At 28.8% G+C, this 22,694-nt stretch overlaps 1 protein-coding gene across 1 annotated transcript in view; it reads right to left on the reverse strand.

The window, feature by feature from the left end:
* Positions 1–22,694, reverse strand: part of LOC129960825 (sorting nexin lst-4-like) — a 37,820-nt gene that overhangs the window by 7,548 nt on the left and 7,578 nt on the right. The window contains exons 4-15 of the mRNA XM_056074487.1: positions 21,338–21,412; positions 19,231–19,383; positions 18,373–18,518; positions 17,121–17,211; positions 15,784–15,909; positions 13,139–13,253; positions 11,937–12,067; positions 8,325–8,428; positions 8,130–8,233; positions 4,509–4,586; positions 4,350–4,426; positions 2,993–3,082 (exon numbers count right to left, since the gene is read on the reverse strand). Coding sequence (XP_055930462.1) covers positions 2,993–3,082; positions 4,350–4,426; positions 4,509–4,586; positions 8,130–8,233; positions 8,325–8,428; positions 11,937–12,067; positions 13,139–13,253; positions 15,784–15,909; positions 17,121–17,211; positions 18,373–18,518; positions 19,231–19,383; positions 21,338–21,412 — 1,290 coding nt within the window. The remainder of the gene's footprint in view (positions 1–2,992; positions 3,083–4,349; positions 4,427–4,508; positions 4,587–8,129; positions 8,234–8,324; positions 8,429–11,936; positions 12,068–13,138; positions 13,254–15,783; positions 15,910–17,120; positions 17,212–18,372; positions 18,519–19,230; positions 19,384–21,337; positions 21,413–22,694) is intronic.

The following is a 22,694-nucleotide window of genomic DNA, read 5'->3' on the forward strand; positions in this document are numbered from 1 at the left end:
TAATTAATAAAAAGTTAACCACTCCTTTAACCGGAACAAATAGTAGCCTATGTCTTATTCCAGACTATAATCTATCTCTGTGCTAAATTTCATCCAATTCCGTTCAGCCGTTCTGGCGTGATTGACTAACAAACATCCATCCATCTATCCATCCAAACTTTCACATTTATATAGTAGTATAGATGTGTCTTCAACAAAATCCACCGATTTGAAACCGTATATAAATAAATATTGATTTCATACATATATCTGGTACTAAAATCTTGTTTGAAAACAGCACTATGCATTAAGTTAATATTTTTTTTAATATGGTAGTGTTTTTAAATAAATTGATAAACAGGACCTAGTTATAACTAAGCAAAGTAATAAAAAGAAATGCTATTTCATTTTTCCCCTCACAATGCACCAATCCCCATCCCATCATCACCAATAACACAATTAAAGCTGTAGACGTATTATACTGTAACCTAAGTTGCTCAAAATTAATTCTGTATTAAAAACAACAACAACTTATAAATTTTATTGCCCTTAACAGAACTATTAAGAAAAATGAAGTCCTTCAACAAAGCTATCTTAATTTAAACACTTATTCAGGTATTTATTTATTTTACAATTAATTGTATACTTCGGTTCAAGGACGCGGAATGACACTCAAATCTGAACAAAATATAATACTATAAAATTAGAAATCCAAGGCAGAGAGACCCGATCAATACAAATGGGGGTAGTTTAAAAACGATCTGACAAAAGTCCGCATAAACAAAACAAATCAGACAAATACAACACAGATTTCCAGACTCGCTGTACAATATCATTTTAAAACACATAAATAAAATATAAAACAAAACTTATATTTAAGAATTCAGAAAGTATGAAATCTATATTGCAACAAAATTTTGAAAAATATAAAATGCTTGAAACTTAAAGATAGTAAGATTTAAAGAGTAAGAAATGGATATGACAGAGCAAAATCCAAATTAACAAACTTAATATAATATAAAATAACAATGAAAAAGTATAAGATAAATAAAAAAGAAATATATAAGTAAATACAAAATGGATAGTAAAATAAAAGTAAAGATTAAGATAACAGTACAAATAAATGATGATTAAAAAGGCTATGAATAATAATAACAATAAGACAAACATATAATATTAATATGTGACCTATTTATTAATGCATAATATAAATCAAAATCTCAATATGTTAGCTATAAATGTTACTATACAAAAGAACTACCAATATATTTTGTACGATATTCTTGATCCCTAATTTTCTAGTTTTATACTCTATCAATTCCAAAATATCTATCTGTTGGAAAAGATTTTCCTCTTAATAATCTATACTTTGGACATCTATAAAGTCTAACGCTTCTTTCATTAGTGCTGCAGTCCCAATCTGGTTGTTTTTTCAAAGAAACGACTTTGATTTGCCGGTAAACAACCACTAATATTTCAAATTTGATTTATAAAAAAATTCTCCTTGGCAACTTTTTGAAATCACTAAAGGCATCAAGCTGTAACAATTATTGAATTATTCGATTGCTTGCATTTAGTTTCGCATAACTGATTTTTTAAATTTCCTTCATGACTCAGGAATTGTTTCATGAAAATCTACCGTCTCTCTTTCAGTTGTGTTTTTGGAATTTTTTGATGTAAATCTATTGTTTTTCTTTCAGCTGTCTCTTTGGTTATAGAACCTGTACATTCGTTCCCTTTATACCAAAATGGGCCTTTACATAATGTTGTTTTATATTTGATTTACATTTTAGCATTCCTTTGATCTTAACAATAATTGGATAATTGATTTTCTTTGATTTAAGTGCCATAAATAATGAGCGATGGTCGATATAAAGATGATATTCCTCAAAATAATCCAACAATTTCTTAATTGCGTTTAAAATAGCTATTGCTTCGGTTGAAGAAACACTGACCTCATCACCGAATCTTATAATCATTTTCTAAAATGTTTCATCATTTTCATTAAAGCTCACAGCAGCACACCTAAGCTTATTAAGTAATTCTGAGCAGCTAGTGACGATCGGTTTGGTTTTTACCTTTAATAAAGCCATTTACTGCTCAAGAAATGGCGATATTTTCTGAGCTGGTCAATAGAAAATGATATTTGGTGGACAACTGGCTAATTCCTGGCTTGCTTCGGTAGAAAATGTTCGATATCTTTGCAAAGTTTAAAAGAACCTACCTTGCTCTGATACTTGCTACCTTACCTCTGATAATGTTTACACAAAATTTCAGTGTCTGACAGCATAGTTTTTTCTGATACATTTTTATAAATTTCTTTCAATAAATGGGGTTTAACTCCTCATGCTACTCTCGAATATAGGATAATTTGCTTCACAAGTTCAAAACTTCTTCTTTAATAATATCCATTCTATGGGCAAAAGTATTCCAAGATATTTTAATACTTTTGAATAGTTAATATTTCTGTATCCAATTTCGATAGAAGGAATATGAGAAATTTCTTTTTTAGAGTGCTCTGTAAATCTGCGTGAAATCTTTTCTGAAGAAATAAAAGCAAATCCTCGGCAAACATGATAATGTTGCAATTTGAGTCTTTCTAAACAATTATCCACAACAATTAAATATGAAATATGAACTAAAATGAGTTCAACAGAATTAGAAACAGCAAACTTTACAAAATATCATCAATTACAGATAAGAATTGAGAGAAAAAAATCTCAAAGCAATCAAATTAGAAGTCGCAGTTTTTTTTTTTTTTTTTTTTTTTTTTGCAATATAATAAATACACAATATTTTATTATTTAATTTTATGAACTTCGAAAGAAAGGAGCTAAATATCACAAAAATGTTATCCACTATTCAATACATATTTTTTTTATCTGATTAAACAACTAGATGCTAATTTCGAGATCATCTTGAGCACTGGAAGACAAAGCTTTTTATTTATATTTTAATTTAACAATCAATTTTCTTTTAATCTGATATGATGTGAAATAAAAATAAGAATTACCTTTTGAATTTGAACAATTTCAGGCCATGACGCTAAAATACCCTTATATTCATGCAAAATATCTCCAAAAGGTTCCAAATCATTTCGAGGCTGGAAGAAAATAATAAAGTACATCAATTCATTTTGGTGAAAAACACAAACATATTTTGTAAAAGAATAAAATCTTACTAGACATAGATTAAAATGAATTATATTTCAATAAACATATCAAAATTTCAACTACCTATAGCAGCTTATTTTTTAACTATGAACCACATACCGCAACATCATATACTTTTTTATTATGATTGTTGTTTATTTATAAGCATCGCTATGTTCCCTTTTAACAAACAAATGATTGTTCTTTAAACCAGTTAATAGAAATCTCCGTTGCATAAAATACATCAAATCACCAATGATTTAGATTATCCTACATGGTGAAACCAATTTAAGATATTTTAACTGTCAATGGGTAATGAATTGGAAATACGTTATAGACAAGAAAAGCAGTAATTGTGCTCGTTCAAGATCTTTTATACACTCAAAAAGAAAGAAGTAAGTGTGATCAGCAAACATCTAATGACCTTTTAAAACTAATCTTAACCGAACGAATTAATATGTTTCCCATCGCAAAAATGTAATTAAAAGCTTTTAAGTTCAAAATATTAAGAGAGAATAAGTAAAATAATATACTGATAGGCGAAATATATTGAAGAAAGCTGAAGTATTTTCTCCACCTTCTTGTTAGAAATACAGTGTGATGTGTTTTGCGCTTCACAGTATAAAAGGGGGAAAAAACGAGTTGACATTTTGGACATTATCTTTTCGATTGATTGTGCCCAAAATTTGATAAAAAAATTAAGTTTTGGCAAAAGGAAATATAATCATTTTCCCTCATCTAACTCAAAATTTTTGAATCATCGTATTCGCATACATGTGAGCAGATAAGCCGCAAGATAATCAACATAATCACGCAGAAAATAGTAGGATTTTTCAAATCTCTAATCACAATGATAAACCACATAATAAATTGCAATGATCTATTTCTTTACGTTTCTGAAATGATTAGTTTACATACATAAAAATGGCCAGATTGTGTTACCATTGATGCATTTCATCAAAATTTTGGGAAAGTTACAAGTTTAGTGTAAAGATCACGCCTCAAAGTATGTACATATGTATTGCAACTACTGTGTATTAAAATTGCCATGTATACAAACAGACAAATACACAAATAAACGTAATTTCTTTTAACGGACGGGGGGGTGATTCTGGAAGGTCTGAAATAAGGGTATTCATAAAATTCATGTAGTTGAATTTATTAACGATTACAAGAATTCCTTTATATATAAAAGAAATTATAAAGTTAGTAAATTACCTGTTCACCATATAAATCCCCAATTTCTTCATATGTTTCTCCAGTTACTTTAATGGCTTTGGTTAAATCCGTCGAATCTAAAATTCGTAAACCACAATTTTAGAACGAATTCTAAAGAACATGAAAACTACAAAAAAATTATCGACTGAAATAACTCACAAGGTGATGTTTCCATCTCAAAAGTGTCACCCAGTTCTTTGAAAGAGGAAGCAAGTTTGTGAAATTCCCTTTTGTAAGCTAAGAAGAAAAAATGAATGAAAGAAGTGAAGAATTCGAGGTTAAATTACTTACTGATATTAAATACAATTATTGTAATAAATCAACAAATAAAAAATCATGTGAGTTATATAATGCATTAAATCAAGAATTCATAATACAATCTCGACTTATAGAATTAAGTCAGGTTTAAGATTGACACAGTTTTCTGCAAATTGTTAAAGTTTGGTTCAGGAAATGAAAAACATGTACACCATTACTCTATCAGATAGTGATGAATCTATGATATATAATATACTATATTAATGCTTTTAAAACTTATTCTTACGAATCTTCTCAAAGAGTATTAAAAAATTACTAACTCCCATCTTAATATTTTGCAAACATATAAAAGAAGTACAAAAGAAGTTAAATTATATATTAAGCTCATCATTTTTCTGTGTCCTTTAAACTGCGTTTTAAGAAAGAATTTTACAAAGATTTATAAAACTGAATTATCAATCACCAATAGATCAATTAGAATAATAACAGAATAACAATTGCCAAATTTATCTGAGTTAAAAAATGAGTTAATGATTAGCAATGCATTTATGAGTGAAGATCTTACTTACGCTGCCATATTAAAATTAGAATAATTTCAATATTAGTAAATAGCAATACCATAATTGACTGATTTTTCGTTTCAGAGCCGTTTCATGATTATGAAAAGATTTTTTTTTTTTTTTTTTTTTTTTAATTTCATCAAAAGTTGATACAATGCAACATAACTAAGACTTACTGAACATAAAGTTAAAAATTCGGCTATATACTACAGTTCATTAAAAGGGTATTAATATATAGCAATTGATCCTTCTCCTGCAACCAATACTCTTGCTAGTTTCTAAATACGTGGTTTAATTTGTTCTCATTCTGCTCTACAAGAAGTATTCTTCAATACAACTATGTATTTTCACTAATCTTTAATTTCACAACAGTTCAAAAATAAAATTAATCAATGAGGAACTTCTACATTAGATAATTCTAAATATCTTCATCACATTATCACACAATAAAATCTATGTTAAGGAAAGGAGACGGGAAAAAATTGTGAAACATTTCTTCAAACAATTTTCGATTCATTAATTTTTAAGAAAACTTATATCTTGAATTAAGAAATTCATAATATCGAAGTTGTTCTCTCTGAAAGACACCAAGCTTCAATGTGAAACATTAACCTAGCATTTTTCTAACACAGCCAACAAAGGAGTTAATCGTGTAATAACGCATGAACTTTGGTTATATCTGTTTAATGAAGTGAAAACATGTTGATAAACTCTTACAGTCGGTCATGCTTAGAATTATTTCACTGGACGTAATGATACACTTTGAAGAGTTAACCTAGGTAAGAGTTCAAGTCGTCTTTGAGTGAAGCTAAGTTAAACACTCCCCCAAGTTTTATATAAGACAGTCGTACTTTATCAATCAATATTTAGTTTCTACAATTATTTTTTCTGTTTCATTGTTTTTAAATTTAGTTGTATTCATTTTATATAAAACTATTTGTTAATTAAAAAATTTTGTAAACACGACAGCTTTAATGTCCTTGGGCACTAAATAATGAATAAAAAATTATTTTAGAAACAAAACATGGAGTTTCTAAGATTTTTTCGGCGAACATCCGCTTATTTTGAGGATTGATGATTTAAAGAATCAAATGTTTCGCATGCATTTAATAGACTTTAAAATTTTGTCACAGCCAATTCGACAGTTCTTGCATCGTCACTATGAATGCGTATAACTTGAAGACTTTATTACAAATTTAATAGATATGTCAAAAAATTTATTTAATTATTATATTTTAAATTGAAACTGAGTTCAAAAATCTGAAGTGTTTTTTTCATTTGCAATTTTCTAAAAATCAGCAAGCAATTTTAACCAAGGTTGCATTTTATAAAATCGCTTCACTCAAAGTAATGAAAAATTAAATATTTTCAGCAGAGAAATAAATCACACATAATGACCACAATAATAAAAAATAATTAAAAGAATAGTCGATCATGTTAATATTATTTTTCTAAAGGTCAATATTATTTTTATAGTATACAAATGATGTTTATCTCTTATGAGAGAAAAAAAATTTGGTTCAAGTATTTTGATGTATGCGCTCAAAAATCATATGAAAAACAATAGTTAAACTCTAACAGTTACGATTACAGTGATAAAATTTCAAAATTTTCAAATAGCACCACCAACTTTTTTTTTATTGGAATGTATTCTCCATAGCAAAAAACACTAAATAGCGTTGGAAAGGTATCTGTAACACGAAAATTACCAGGACTACATAGACTAAGTCCTTTCAAATTATTGGAGGGAAAGCCATAACTTTAATTTCTAATTAACTGAATATTCAATTGAATTTTGTACATTAAAAAAATTACGTTAATCTTTTTGTCTACAATAATAAGTGTACAAAATTTGCTTCAATTCAGCTCATTCGTTTATGAGATGTGGAATATACATACATATATAAAGTGGCAGAGGGTGGCAAAATTGCAGCACCTCCTGAATTTATTTTTATAAAAGTGCATTTTTATCTTTTATCTAATTTGCTTTCTTTTCCACTCTTACAGTTCAATGTGCTTCACTTATTTTCGGATTCGAGAATTAATTAAAAACAAAACGAAAAAAGCAATAAAAACGTGAAATTGGGCAAGTGAATCACAACAAGCAAGAGAAATGCAGGCTGGGGTCTGGTTTGCGAATAGCCCATGAAAGTCCATTCTGTACACAACTGATTGATTGAATTTTGGAGTTAAAAAGCAAGCATTCTCATTTTGAATTAGAAAGAGAGAGAGCTGAGCTGCAATCCGATCGGCCTCGGCTTGAAACGCAGCAAACTGCTTCTTTTTTCCATTCCCTCCAAAGTTTGCCTTCCTTCATTGATTTTTTTCCCTCCCACAAGCCATTTATGAGTTTAGGTTTCCGATTCCTGTTATCTGAGACATGAGCACATTTAGTTTACTAGATATTTCTTTTGTTAGAAGTCACTTTTCGAAAAATACTATATGGATGATCAAATATTATTCAGATGAAAAATTTTTACAAGGCAGTATCAATTTTGATAGATTATCTTTGATAGATCTATCTTTTAAAATATAAATTTTACGTCACTGCTAAATTCTGAGCTGACGAGCCGCCACCATACATATATTACCTTTTATATTATATATATATAACATACATATATCTGCTTTTTATAAATTTAAGATGAAAGAAATGACAAAGAGAGAGAAAAAAATCAAAAGCACATTTATGATTAACATATTTAATATTTTGGATTGTATTATGTTTCCATTACAGTCTTTTGGTATCTAAATGCAAAATGGGAAAGCAACAAAATATAGAAACTCGTTATTATTTATCTGGATATTAATTAATATTACTAATTAAAAATAATTACATAAAGATTTTCTTTAAAAATGATAAGACAGCAAAACATAGAAATTTGCAATTAATTATATGGGTATTAATCGATAGTATATTAAATTAATCCTAAGAAAAAAAGAATTTTGTATCACAACTTACATCCAGAGTACTTTTTACACAGCTCTTGAGCAGTTGCATGCATCTGTTTGACAGTATTATCCATTTTAGCCGAAAACTTTGAAAAATTTTCAACCTGAGTATCTCTAAAGTAAATAAATAAATTATCATTAAATACATTATGAATAAATTACACTGCTTCACTTATAAAAATTTTAAAACCATAACATTACTTACACATGGTAAGGGTCTAAAGGTGCATCAGGGGCTTTAATAGCATGAAAATATGAAGCACCAACAAGTTCATCTTTTTCAGCTCTTCTTTTCCCAGTTTTCCACATCTATGATAAAAAATAAGAATTTATGCAAAAGCAGTATACAATTATTATAATTTTTGAGGGCAAAAACCTCCAAAACAAACAGGCCATTACACAGGCTGAGGTTATTTTCCAAGATATAAGCATTAATTTGCAAAATTGAAAATAATACCTAAAATACCTAATAATTATTAAGAAGCCTTTTACTAGCATAAAAAGTTGATGAACATTATTAAATAATCCAAAATGTATTGGAATTTCAAGTAATAACACAAAATTTTGAAACCAACATTAGCAATGATATAAGCAGAGGAAATACAGTTTTTTTTTTTTATTTTTTTTTTTTTGCAATATTTAAAATCTTATTTATTTGCTTATTTCATGCATTTATTCGATTTTCATCATTTTATACAAATACATATTAATCCATTAGCAGACACATTTCGTAATTGTAATTAAGATGTAAAAGTTTGTCATCCCATAAAAAATCCCCTTTAAACCAAAAGCTGTTAGAGAAACAGCATATAATCGCAGCTCAAGTCATAGCTTCTTATTTTAAGCGCACAATAAAGATAATAACAGGGAAATAGTATTTTTTTAATGGTGCTTTTCTCCTTTACACTAGACAATATCTCCTTTTTCCCCCCCTTTTTTCCCCTCTGTCATATTCACACAAAACATTAAGCATAGCATGTGTTACAACTTTTTTTTCGTTAATAGTATTTTATCAATCAATTATATAGATAAATATTGAAGGTTTTTCAATAACCAGGAAGAATAATTTTTTTTTCCTTTTTTTTTTAATAACCTTCCAATGTTCACAAAAAACTTACAATTAATATGCATTTGTAAAATATCCTTGTTGATACACTCGCTTAAGCAGTATTTATAAATATTAAATAGATATCATATGGTACTTATGCATAGAAAATAAAAAGAAATTAATTATTTAATACTAAATATAAGAATTTTTGTTAAATACAAATCAACAGAACTTTTTTCGGATGAAGAACGTAATTCAGTGCCTGAGAAATATTTCTTACAGCTTTGTTGGATTTTGAAAGGAAAAGTCCACACCGGATTTAAGTTATATAACTTCACTTTGTAGCTAACTAACTGTAGTCTTACTCCACAAGTACAATTTTTTAAAACGAATATTCTGATATCACACATTTTCATTCACAATGTAAAGCGTTTAGTGACAAAAAACATAACAAGAAATTATAATAATAAGAAATCAGAGTAAATTATACTGTGATCTATAGGATTATGAAAGCTCAATTACGAATAATGTGATGAAACGGCAACTTTGAGAAATTTAAAACATGGTTTTAAATTAAAGTCTTAAGGCTACTTTCATTACAATTCCTTCTACGAGATTTGATATTCAAAGACTCATTTTGATGACATATTAAACACATAAAAATATAGATTTGATTAATTTAATTACATTTGTCTAAGTACATAACATAACACCATCCTGTGTCCCCGTGCCTATAACACTAAGTTATCTAACCAGTCGGATGACCACAAGGTAGAAGGAAGAAGAAAAAAGAAGAGGAAAAAATAAATAAAAGAAAATACAGAATAATAATAGTTAGTCTGGGTCCTGTGTTTGGATTTCTTGATTTCCTTCATGAGAACTGCATTTTTGAATGAATAATTTAATTGATTTTGACAAGTGGCATTTTGGTCTCAGTTATTGTGTAGTCTTGAAGAGGTCTTGGTATTTATGAATATGATTTACTATGGAGTGGATTTTGCTGCGTGAAAGGATATTCGATGCAACTCTCCTGTACCATTCTTCCTCGAGACTTGTTTCTGGCTTTCTTATGTGCACTGAGAGAATCAGTAGGCATTCGGTGGCATAGAGAATTGGGGATCGTATCTCCCCACAGCTACAGTAAGGAGAGTTGGCCAGATGGAATCTGTGTAGCTATGTCGGGAATGGGCAGTGTCCAGTGAAGAAAAGGACATCCACTCTGTTCCAGCTGGCCGCGTAGAGAGAAACTTTTTGTATTATGTTGAATGTGGACTGGGCCGTTTCACCTTCTTCCCATTCCTTTTCCCATTTTGTCATCATCTCGGTTTGGAGGATGTTCTTCAGATGACATCTTGGAAGCTTCATTACATTCCAATCTTGATTAGCACTAGCCGCTATATTAGTTTCATTCCCGTCATAGCCTACATGTGGCTTGATCCATGAGATTTTAATGTGAGGATTTACAAGAAAAAGGGAGAATGTATCTCTTGCTAATTGGCTATTGGATTTTGGAGAACTTGAAGCTTGTATACTTGCTTAATTGTCGACATAAATAGTGATTGGATCTGATGAACGGAGAGAGGTTGCGCATTTGACTGCTCTATTGAGTACTAGTAGTTCAGCTTGGAAGACCGTGCTTTCTTTCAATGTAATCATCTAAGAATAGATGAACATTTGTATTTTTATTTATTTATGAAGAAAACGACAAAGGGTAATCAAGAAATCTTCAGAATAAAGAAGCAAAGAGTAAACAGACTAATATTTACATATAATTTTAAGAAAAGGCTAATGATTGGAGATAAAATGTGTTAATTTAAAAAAATTAAATTAAGTTGCAATAAATGATCGAAAGTCAGGAAAGCAAAAGTCCTGAGACTTGATTACAATATAATCCTACACACATGAAGCAAAAAAAACAAATAAAACTTCTCTTATCATGATATAATTATGTAACAGTAAAAGAAAGACTGGTTAATTAGTTGAGCGCTGTTTTGAATATGGGAGTAGAAGAGAAATTAGTTTTTAAAACTAACTTTTCATATGAGAACTAACTTCTTAAAAATTAACTTTCATATTCACTCATTCAATGGGAAAATATGAAGTGTGATGTATAAATGCTCTTAATTTACATGAAGCACTATCAAACTGCAAACCAAAAAAAAATGTAGATTGTTCACAAATTTAAACTACATGATTTCTCTAATTCTGACTTAAGATTGTAAAAACTACTCAAAAAAGAAAAACGTTTATATATATATATATATATATATTTAAAATTAATATACAAATATACTTTGTAAGTGTTCAGAATATATTTACTGATAGTTATGATTTTATAGATTGAGATAAAATTGAAAATTTAAATAAAAATCTTACTTTCATTTGAAAGACAGATATTAAAAAATTAGGAAGTATTGTTTAAAGCTATACATCTGAGTGAGTAATACTTTTTGAGATCAAATGCACCCTATCAAAGTAGAATAACCTACAAATCGAAGCCTTTTTTACATATTTGAGAAAAAGTCTAAGATCAAGAATCCATGAAGTATCTTTTAAATGAGCTGTATGTAATCTTTCAAAGAAGATCAAAGCAAAATATTGTCATATCTTGTTAAACTCTCATGAGCTAATAAAAAAAAACACCACCATATCAGTTATAATGTAATAGATATCACGATATACATATTATTTTCCAAGATGATTAACATGCAAAAACAAAGAAATCATTCTAAAATCTGCACAACTATTAAATAAAAAAAACATAATTACTTTTTCATCAGTACAGGTTATAAAATGCTTCCAAACATCACTATGACCAAGAACTGGGTGACGACAAATTCGATTTACCCACATTTGCAGCTGTATCATGCGATGCTCAATGAACATATCTTCATACCTTCCTAAAAAGTTTGAAACTTGCTCTGTTATATAACTTCAAAAAACATTTATTATCGAAGTTTCACCTCCAAAGAGTATACGAATCAATGCATATTTTTAAAGAGATTATAAAAAATGCATACACTGATTTCAATAACTAAAATGAATACAGGTATAATGCTAGGAATCTTCAATTCCAGCATGCTTTAATTTATTACCTATACATTTTAAAAATCCAAATTTTCAAAATGTATTGTTAATGAAAATGAAAGAATGCATTACAACACATTTTTATAAATATCTCACATTACTTTGATCTCTAAACTCTAAAACATGTCAAACATTTCTCTTTAAGCAGTAAATTTATCAGTTGCTGAAAATCTCAAATTTTCCAATGTTAATTATGATAAGAAAACGCCTTCATTTGAAAATAATATCTTGAAACGAGGTCATATTTCCAACTGAAGAATAGAAGAAAATATTTACCAAATAATTTTTTAAATCAGGAATCCCAATAGAAGAGGCATTGCAAAGACAAAAAGTTCTTCAATTCTAACAAGTATAGCTAGCATTACGCCTTTTAAATGCTACTAGATATCTATTTTGACTTAACAGATGGAAAATATGATCAAAGTGATGCTATAACAGATTAATCATAAAACATCTGACAGGAAAGGCAAAAACAGTTTTTAAAAAAACTGATATATTTCTGAAAGAAATTTAGAATCAGAAAGTCGATTAAATTTCTGATAAAAAAGCATGCCAAATAATCTTAATAGATAAACTGAAACCTACAATGAATACAAAAAAAACATGTTTCCCTGGTAAAAGTAAGTCTTCAACATTTAGTATAAAAACTGACAGGCAATACCTGCATTCATGATTGCTCACATCCTGGATGAACACATGAATAATATGCTTTAAAATATTAGAAAAGGTATTGTGAGACTACATTTAATATCTCTTAAATAGACGATCCAGAAAAAATTTAAATGTCAAATAATTCATTTAACAAATGAAATGTTCAAAATTTTTAGAACATAAATTATGCAAAGGCTAATGAATACTAATCAAGAATATATAAAGTAACATACCTGAAAATTGCTTTCCAGGAAGAGGAGGTATAGGAATAAGAGCATATTTGGTTTCCAATCGTTCATGAAGCCAATCAAAATGTTTGAAACGTCGACTAACTTCAATATTGGAAAACTAAAGGAAAAGAAAATTTCTAAAACCATTCATTTGAATTAAGTATAACATAAATATAACTTCTACTAACAAAATCTAAATAAAGGAATTTTTTTAATAGCTAATATGTTTGCATTGGTTTTAATCTGTTCAAGTCATTTGATTGATATAATTTTTTTAAATCTTAAAAAGAAAAATATTAATTTTCATGGTTTAAAGATGAATTAATAGGGTTGCATGAAAATATTATCTTAATATCTATTAGCAAACTCAAGCTCAGGAAGCACTAGAAAATTCTATCAAATGATTTGACTTTCCTCAGTCTCTCTTTGATGAAGATTAAGTTTTAAATCCACAGTGAGAATCACCTGCAATCGATTAAATTGAAGGTAAATACTTGATTTATGACAAAAGGCAAAACAATAAGTTAAAATGATTGCCATATGAAAGACATTAATAGTTAGGAAACGGTTGTTATTTATTTCTTGCGTAGACGAAGTATTGAATACACACAGTTCATGAGGACGATAAAGCTTGAAACATTTCTAGTTAAAGCTTGAAAAATTAGGTACTGCTAAATTTAATAGAGGTCAATTTTTAAAGATAAAATTGGTAGAAAGATATTTCTGTAAGTAAAAATACTTGATTAAAAATAGTATGAATAATGTTATACTAAAAATAAAATTATTGATCGCACTGTATAATGAGTTTCATTTTGATATACACTACTAGTCAAAAGTATTGCAAGCTTGAAAAATTTCAAATTTTTTCAAGAATAAGACCCCAAAAAGTAAATTTTTTCATTTAAAATGATATTTTTTACATCAATATGTTAAATTAGTCTAAAGGCGAATTAATCTTAAGTTACTGAACAAATATATATATATGTAATGATATTTTAACTCTAATTTCAATTTAATTAATTTTCAAGATTTTATCTTAATTTAGCCCATAGTAACTTCATTCTAAAATATTCCCTTATTTTGTGATCCAATTCCACTGTCTCTACTTAATTAATTCAAGAGAAGCTTTGTTAAATTGTTGAATCAGCTAAAATCTAACTTTCCCACACTGCGCATGAAAAGATAAAATACCGCTGATCAGGCAAATTCTTTTTTAAAATCTCCCTCTGTTTTCCCTACCTTGTCCATGCGTATAACGAAAATCCCTATCGAAATCTCATAATACATTAGCACTGTAAAGAAATATTTTCCCTATCAAAATCATAGGTTATATAAGACCAGGGATAAAATGTCCAACAGCTTTTTCCTCATTCCTTTTCTGTGTCGTTCTGTGTGCTCATCGCTTGTACATATGCCTGCTTCTTCAAAGTGAAATAAAACGACGTCACGAAATTAAAAGTATCTTCACTGTCTTCAAACTGCATTCTGCTTCATATAAAATAATGTTATATATATACCTCTTTTTTTGCTTAAGTACAGTGCACATTGTAACATTCCCCGTTTCCCAGTACTGATAAGACATTTACAGCCAGCTGTATCGTCGCTGTTACTTACTAAACTCCAGATAGCCAGATGGTGGATCTTTTCACCTGGGTGGTCTCGCATCTGTTCATTAGCGACTACAATGAAAGACCACATGTGGAATTTCTTGCCAAGAGGTATTGATAGTACCTTCAAAGAGAAAGGGGTGTCCAAACATTTGGATGCTAGAAGTTTCTCTTTGTGAAAGGACCTTCCCACGACCTACTGGCGCCGCTGAGAGAGCATATTGCTGAACCCCGATTGGCCGAAAGAGAGCTCAAATGACCAATTTAAATTAAGAGGCGGAGATTGTCGCCGAAATAAAGTGCGGAGATTTTTTTTAAGAGAAGAGAAGAAACGAATTGCAAGGGACTGTTGGACTACGCCCACGAATTCGGAGTCCGAGAATCAACGGAGTTTCAAGAAACCCTTCGACTTTGACTGCTATATCTCCTACTACAGGTGTAAATTATTTATTTAACCAAGATTAGAACAAGTTGTTCTTTGTATATATAGGGCTGTAAAATAAAGAATTGTCTGGAAATTCTGTTTCGCTATTTGATCAGTCTAGATCAGGACATTACAACATGAAAACCAAGCTAAGCAAATGAAAGAGGATAGGATATACAGTTCAATTTTTACAGAAAGTGTTTGTTAAATTTTAAATGTTTCACTTTAAAATTTGAGTTCATATAAAAGGGTAAATATTTTCATGAATTTTACTGTTGAAAAAATGTATCGGGTTTAGAAACATTACTACCATCAAAGAATATCAAGGATGAGAAATATTTTAAACACATTTTCAAAGATACATTGAGAAATTTTGTACATTACAATAAAAATTTTCAGTGACCGAAATCAATAAACTTGGAAATTACCAGCAAAGCTACACATTTGATTCGTTTTGTACACAGATAGAATAATTGTAGAGAAAATAATTTTAAAATTTAAATTCAGTAGTAATCAAGAGAAAATTTGAAATTCAAAATTAAAATATATAATAACCAACTGAATTAAAAACAATGAAAATTTATGAAGCTATCATGAAACTATAAAGATTTACTTACTGATGGAGTGATTTGGTAAGCAATATAACTTTTCAGACCCCTTAGTTTGCTTTCCTTTTTCGGCTTAGAAACAGTACAAGAATAAGGTTCACCAGATGTAACCCATCTGATTTCGCCATCCTCCTCCTTTAATTAAACAAATTACATCAATATCATACAAAGCTTTTAAAAAAACACATCTTAAATCTTTGCTAAATATCACAAAACTACAAAAATCAATTGTGATAGCAAAATTAATAACAAAATAAATTAACATAACATCAGTATGCACAAAAAGAAAACATTTTTCAACAATTAAACTTTCTAATGAATGCTACTGAAAAAATAAAGAAATATTAACACCGAAACCGTAGTGCTTTGTATAGTAATGTAAGAAAAATTGCAGAAGTTTTAATCGTTGAACAATATTGATTTACATCAAGACTAAATCACAAATTTCTCTTTTATAAATTTAAAAAATTGATGAATGAAAATTGATCAATTGAAAAACTGATTTGGATGCAAATATTAACAGCTTATTTAAGCCAAAGAAAGTCTAAAATGAAGAAGTGGGTAGTTATGCAGAAAATCTCGGTTAGCTGCTGCAAATAGGTAATACAAAAAACAGCAACAAAATATCACAAGCAATACATAAGATTATATAGTGGGCATAATAAAATAATTCTGAAGTGTAAAACAAGAAAAACCCCTTGTATAGATATTTATTTTACGGCAATTAACCCTGTTTATAATGTTTTGAATATCTCTGTTTTATATGATTTTAAACTATTTCAATGGTTAAACTGAGGGAGAATATTCCATTCAACAGATGCTTCAAAAAAGTAGTGGCTGTGGATTAGCTTCAAACAATCAAATTCAAAGCTTCCTAACTCAATCAACTTTGTTGTAAAAGAATGGAACTTGTTTTTCATTTTTTTGTTGTTGTTGTTTTTTTTTTTTGTTTTTTTTTTTGTTTTTTTTTTTTTTTTGTTCGTTTAAAATGTTAATATGATAAGAATATTTTAGAATATAAGACTTATAGGGCTGATAGGCAACACAAAAATTTAAACTTTGCAAATTTTTCCACAAATATATTCATTTCTACAAACAAAATAAATAATAAATAGTTCCTTAAATCATTTGAAATGGAGGTACATGCCTATCTTTAATCACTTAGAAGAGTAAGCTGTTGGGTCATGATTAGAGTGGAAAACCTGTATTATATATAAGAATCCTAAACTGTTGAGCATACTTCAGAGAAGATGATTTCCAAATACATCCAGCTAAATATGCTGTATTAAAAGCATATAGTTTTTGAATTAAAATGCACTTCAAGAATCAACAATGGAAAAGCTCACCATTATTTCAACATAATCATCAGGAGATACAGTAACACTTGTTTCTCCTAAAATAAACATTTCTCCCCCAGATTTCACAAACGCGGAAAATCTGAAAGAAAAACCCATTTATTTTAAAATTTTATAACAATTCATACTATTTTAAATAGGAGCATAGATTTTATGCAATTTCAACAGTGCATCTACTATAGCAATACAGTTCAATGAATGAATTCTTTCTTTTTATCTGGTAGCAAATGACCTAAGAACGAACTCCTCTACAATATTTTGTAAAAGGATCGATAAAAATAGATACACACTGCGATATTTTATGAATTGATTAGAATGACTTGATTAAATATTTAATAGCATTCATTTTAGAAATGAATTCATTCATACATATTTCAACCTACAACAATTTTAAAATTTCTTAAAAATGAAAAAATATATAGTTGACAGGGAAATATTCATAAGTAACTTTCTTAAAGCTTATTTTGAAAATTAGCCCCAAAAATCTATTTCAAGATTATTGAAAAAGTTTCTGACCGAAAATATTCTTGTGACTTAAGTAATAATTATAATAATAATTAATTAACTATTTTAGCAATTCCTGTAATTCATTAACTATTAATAGAAAATTACTATTATTACTAATTTGTAAGTTTTATTTTACCAAACACAGGAATATCTTTAAAAAATTAACTAAAGCCGGATTCCGACGACCCTTGGCCTTACGGATTAGGTCAGGAATCTGTCGACTGACCCATTGTTGGACCATCCCCGCTGTGGACGTCGGTCCGAAGCTTCCCGCAAATTGTCGGTAAGAGGAACAAATATCAAAAAACCACAAGAGAGGAGGAAGAGGGGGAAATGTGCCTGTCTCCATATACGCACAGGTGGTCGGAACGGGGCTTACGATGAATTTTCAAATCTTCTGTTTTGCAATTTTAATCTTAAGACAAATAACAAAAACTGAACAAAAGAATTTTTTTTAAAAATCACTGAAAATATATATCTATATTCTTCTTAGGTGATTATAGTAGAAAATCATTAACCCTCAGAAAAAGATATTTGTGATAGTGTGAAATGAGTTTTTATTTTTTTTACTTGACCAAAACAAAAATCAAATTAATTGTCAAATAAGCCTTCTATTTAAATAAACATTTCATAGAGGAAATCAAGTACAACGCATTTCTCATTTATATAAATAGCAAGATATTCCATTTTTTTTTCTTGATTAATGTGTAAAATAGAATACAGTAAACTAAATCACCTGTTAAAACTTTTCTTTATTCCTAATTTACCACTAGCATCTCCTCTGGCAATCACCGTCAAATCACCAGTACTGCTACTTTTCTTCTCAATAGAAGGAACAGACAAAAATCCTGCTGGAGTATCTTTAGAGGCATCATTAGTTTTCTGGAATTAAAAAGCCATTTTCTTTTTAAAATCATATATAAACAGAAGATACTGAATGCTTTACAGTAAGAAAAAATTTAATTTAGAAATAAAATAAATAAATAAATAAAAGAACAAAATAGTAATAAGTTTTGTTTCCCTCCTGTACGAAAATGCTTTATCTTTAAAACAAGTTTCGCAATCGAAACATTTTACACGAATTATACCATCGATAATTACTTCAGTTTTATACCTCTTTGTTTATTATAGACATGCTAAATGCATGTAGCACGATATAAACAAAAAAAAACATGAATAAGATTGCTAATAGTGATGCAACACATCCGGTTCAAGAAGGTTAAAATTATTTAAAGACAAAACAGTATAGTAAGTCTAACTAAATCTGACGCACATGGCTATAAGAGCCTGATAAGCCAAGAAAAACAGAAAATTCTTCACTTATTCAAAAACTGGAAATACTGCATCGACAATCTAATTTGGCTATTGCATCTACAATGCCCTGAATAAGCCTTATCCAACTTATTTGGAAGTATCATGAATTAATAAAATATAATTGGAGACATTCAAAAATGGTAAAAAAGATTCATTTTCTAAATTTCAGAATTGAAAATCAAATTAAAAGAAAAACCAAGCAGAAATTAAAAAATAATTTAAATTTCTTTCTTGAACTTGTGACATTTTTGATTAACTGAATTTACAAAGTCAAATATACCTGATTACCACTACCCGTATCTTCATCCCAACTGTCTTCCCAATCTTGAGCACCTTCATTTTCTTGCCTACTTAGGACTTGGATATCGTCTGCTGAATATTCAGGAGAGCGAAATGATTGTCCAGTGTTTGCTGGTTGAGAATTTTCAATAACCTTTAAAGAAATACATATTTTATTAATTATAGTATAAACTAAATAGAATATTCGATCTGTTATCAGCAAAAAGAAAACCTAAAAAAGATTTTTTTTAAAAAGAAACAAAGAAAAGAAAAATATCCCTAGAGTAACGGAGAATTTTTTACTCACCAACAGTGAAATAAACTCCAATAAAAAGAAAATATCTGTTAAAGAATTTTGCCCTTCAAAAGCAAAACAAAATACGTATATCATAATGTTCTTTATTTGCTGAATTAAATAATTATCCAACAACAAATATTAAAGTAGACGATGGACCATGTTTCTTGGTTTGCCAAAACCACTTCATGCCTTACGTAAACACGCCACATTTGAACTTGTCAGAATATTTAATTTTGAGTACAAAATAGTACAAGTTGTGAAGCGAAATTGAAATTTTTCTAAGAAGTGACTTTGCAAGCATGTGGAAACAAACTATTCAAGGTATCATCAACCTTACTTACAAACAGAGCTATCATAAATTTTTACCCTGCATGCATGCTACAGTCCGACTGCAGTGTATTCTCCCCAAGTAGTTTCTTTTGATGACTATATTCTACAAACGAAAGTCGACTTTCTGTTACAGAGAGTCAAGTCGCCATTTCTTAATGAATTATGTGAACTACAAAAGGAATTCATAAACTAAAATTGTTTTTCCTGAGACTGTTGTAAGGCTTATTACAGGAGGCAATGATCAAACCAATGAGCAAATGCTTCACATGAGGGATGAAGAAATCTCAGAAGACTCCGAAGGAATGGAAGTTATAGTTCATCATCACAGAATGGTGCATAGTTGTATTAATTTTTTTAATGTATTTTTTTCCGTGTTTGATATATTTTATTATCATATTCTCTAATTTTATCCATACTAAATATACAATTATAATAGCCAATGAGTGAGAACAATCCCGCGAAAAAGGGTTTCCATATTCACAGGAATGAGGCATAATCTTAGATGGAATGCTTCCTCCAAACTTTTACACTCAATTACCGCTCTGGAATTGATGCACCAACACATACGTATAAAAATAAAAAATGTTTCATATGATATTTATTTAGATTAGTTCTTTGATTGTATGCACCATCTTTCGAAAGTTTTTTTTTTTTTTCTTTGAGAATTGAAAAATCATCACAGTTTTAATAACAGATTGTAGTTATAGTTCTTCCACGAAATTTATAATATTAGTAATATTTATATATATAATATTAGTAATCATTTTAGGCATAATTTTATGCTCCACATTTTATGTGCAAGTTACTTTTAGAATTGGAGGTATTGCATATGACTACTCTAAGAAAAAGTAAAAAACTGTTTTTCCCATCTCCAACCAAAATTATACTTGCAGGACGAAAAACGTAGGATAATCATACTGAACCTTAACTGATGTGATTAAAACAATAAAATCTTAGCTATAAATTATTTCCGATTTAAACTCCACCATTATTAGAGTATGCCCAGATAGCTGAGACGCAGTTTTTGCCAACCCCCAAAACATGGGAAAAATTAGAGTTCGGGAACATTTGAGATTCCATTTATAATGACGTAAATAAGGTATCCGCAGAAAAAAATCTTGACTTTTTTCGAGAAACTATTTTTTGTTTAAAGATAAATGGATATTGGCATCAAGTAGGAATTTTGCAATCCATCACCTATTTATATTTTCACCATAATAAAAATTTACGAATAAATTTTAATTATTTTTGCATATAAAAATAATTAAAATTTAAACAAATTGTACGTCAGTAACGTAAAACCCATCCAACAACGCTGTTTTTGTAATGATAAGAAAATCGAGAATGACAGTCACTCCACTAGCTATCTTAAAGAATTCCATATGAAAATAATGATCTGTGAAATGCCAGGAACAGACGCTAAATTATTACATATAATATTTTAATTCTTCAAAATCAACATATAATAAACTTTTATTACCTCAACATATGAAGAAGGAAACAAACCATGATCACCATTGCTATTCCTTCCTTCCCACCATCCTCCCCCTATATCCTAAAAAAAAAAAAAAAAATCAGAATGACTAACACTAAGTCAAGATTCAAAGCAATAACAATGTGATTAAAATTGATATCATTTTATAATAAACACTTTCAAATAAATTAAATTTTATAATAAATACTTTCAAGATAAGAAAAGAGATTAATAAGTAGTCCAACATTATATATACAGGGTGTTGCCGAATTCGCCCGACAAATTCAGAATGGTGATAGTAGGTATCAAGAGGATAAAGAATCACCATACAATATGGGCTCCCAAACGACGTTTAGGGGGTGAAAATTGCAAAAATATAGGGAGTCGGAGAACTATTGGAAACAGTAAAAAATTAATAAAAAAATAACAAATGGTGTTTCAACTATGAATTTTTTTTAATGAAAGCACATTAAAAAAAAAAATTTCTTGCTGGTAACATGCGGATGTGATGATCTAAATTGTCGTAAATTACTGAAAACGAAAAAGTAGTTTAGAACCCATATTTGCAAAAATATTAAAACTTGGAAGAAAAATAAAAGTCTGAAGATATAAGGAATTTTATATTCTATAATTTGATATAAGCTTGTAATGTGAGAACTGGGGAGTTTTAAAGATATTCAAGAAAAACTGAAATGGGAACCAGAAAACATCGCTGCAACATCAGTACCGATGTTCGCTGAGAGCGTTGTCAAATTCAAACGATAAATTCTGAACAAGGATAATAGGCATTAAGTAGATGAAAAAATTACCTTAGCCTAAAGAATGAAGTACTTGAAAAGCTACATTACAGGAAGGAAACAGGAAACATATTGAGGAGATTGTAAGACTAGCCCTTGCAAATGGCAGAAAAATAAACATAATTAATAGTATAAGTTTTTAAGTAAATAAAAATTTCCAGAATAAGCCCTCTACAGCTGATTAAGATCTTCCAAAAATATGATTTAAAAGATAATAAATAAAAATATATATTCAATATTGCACTTATATTTGTGATGTATTTCATTTGTTGCAGAAAATATTTTTCAAGATATTTCATTTAAGCACTATCTTTCAAGAATATACTATTTTATTTTTTTAATTCAGAATATACACTTTTCAAAGTTATAAAATTTGTTATAAATGTGTAGAAAATGAAGACCACGGGAATGAAATTTTGGGTGGGGGGAATGAGAAAATTATAGAGAGGATGAAAAGTTAGTAAAATTTTAACACTTAGTATGAGAAGGAGTGCAATTTTGATAGGGAGAAATGATCATTTCAATACTACACAGTCTGAAAATAATAAGCAAAAAAAATTTCAGAA

This window comes from Argiope bruennichi, chromosome X2 (assembly GCF_947563725.1).
Source record: "Argiope bruennichi chromosome X2, qqArgBrue1.1, whole genome shotgun sequence".
In the NCBI taxonomy this organism is placed as follows: domain Eukaryota; kingdom Metazoa; phylum Arthropoda; class Arachnida; order Araneae; family Araneidae; genus Argiope; species Argiope bruennichi.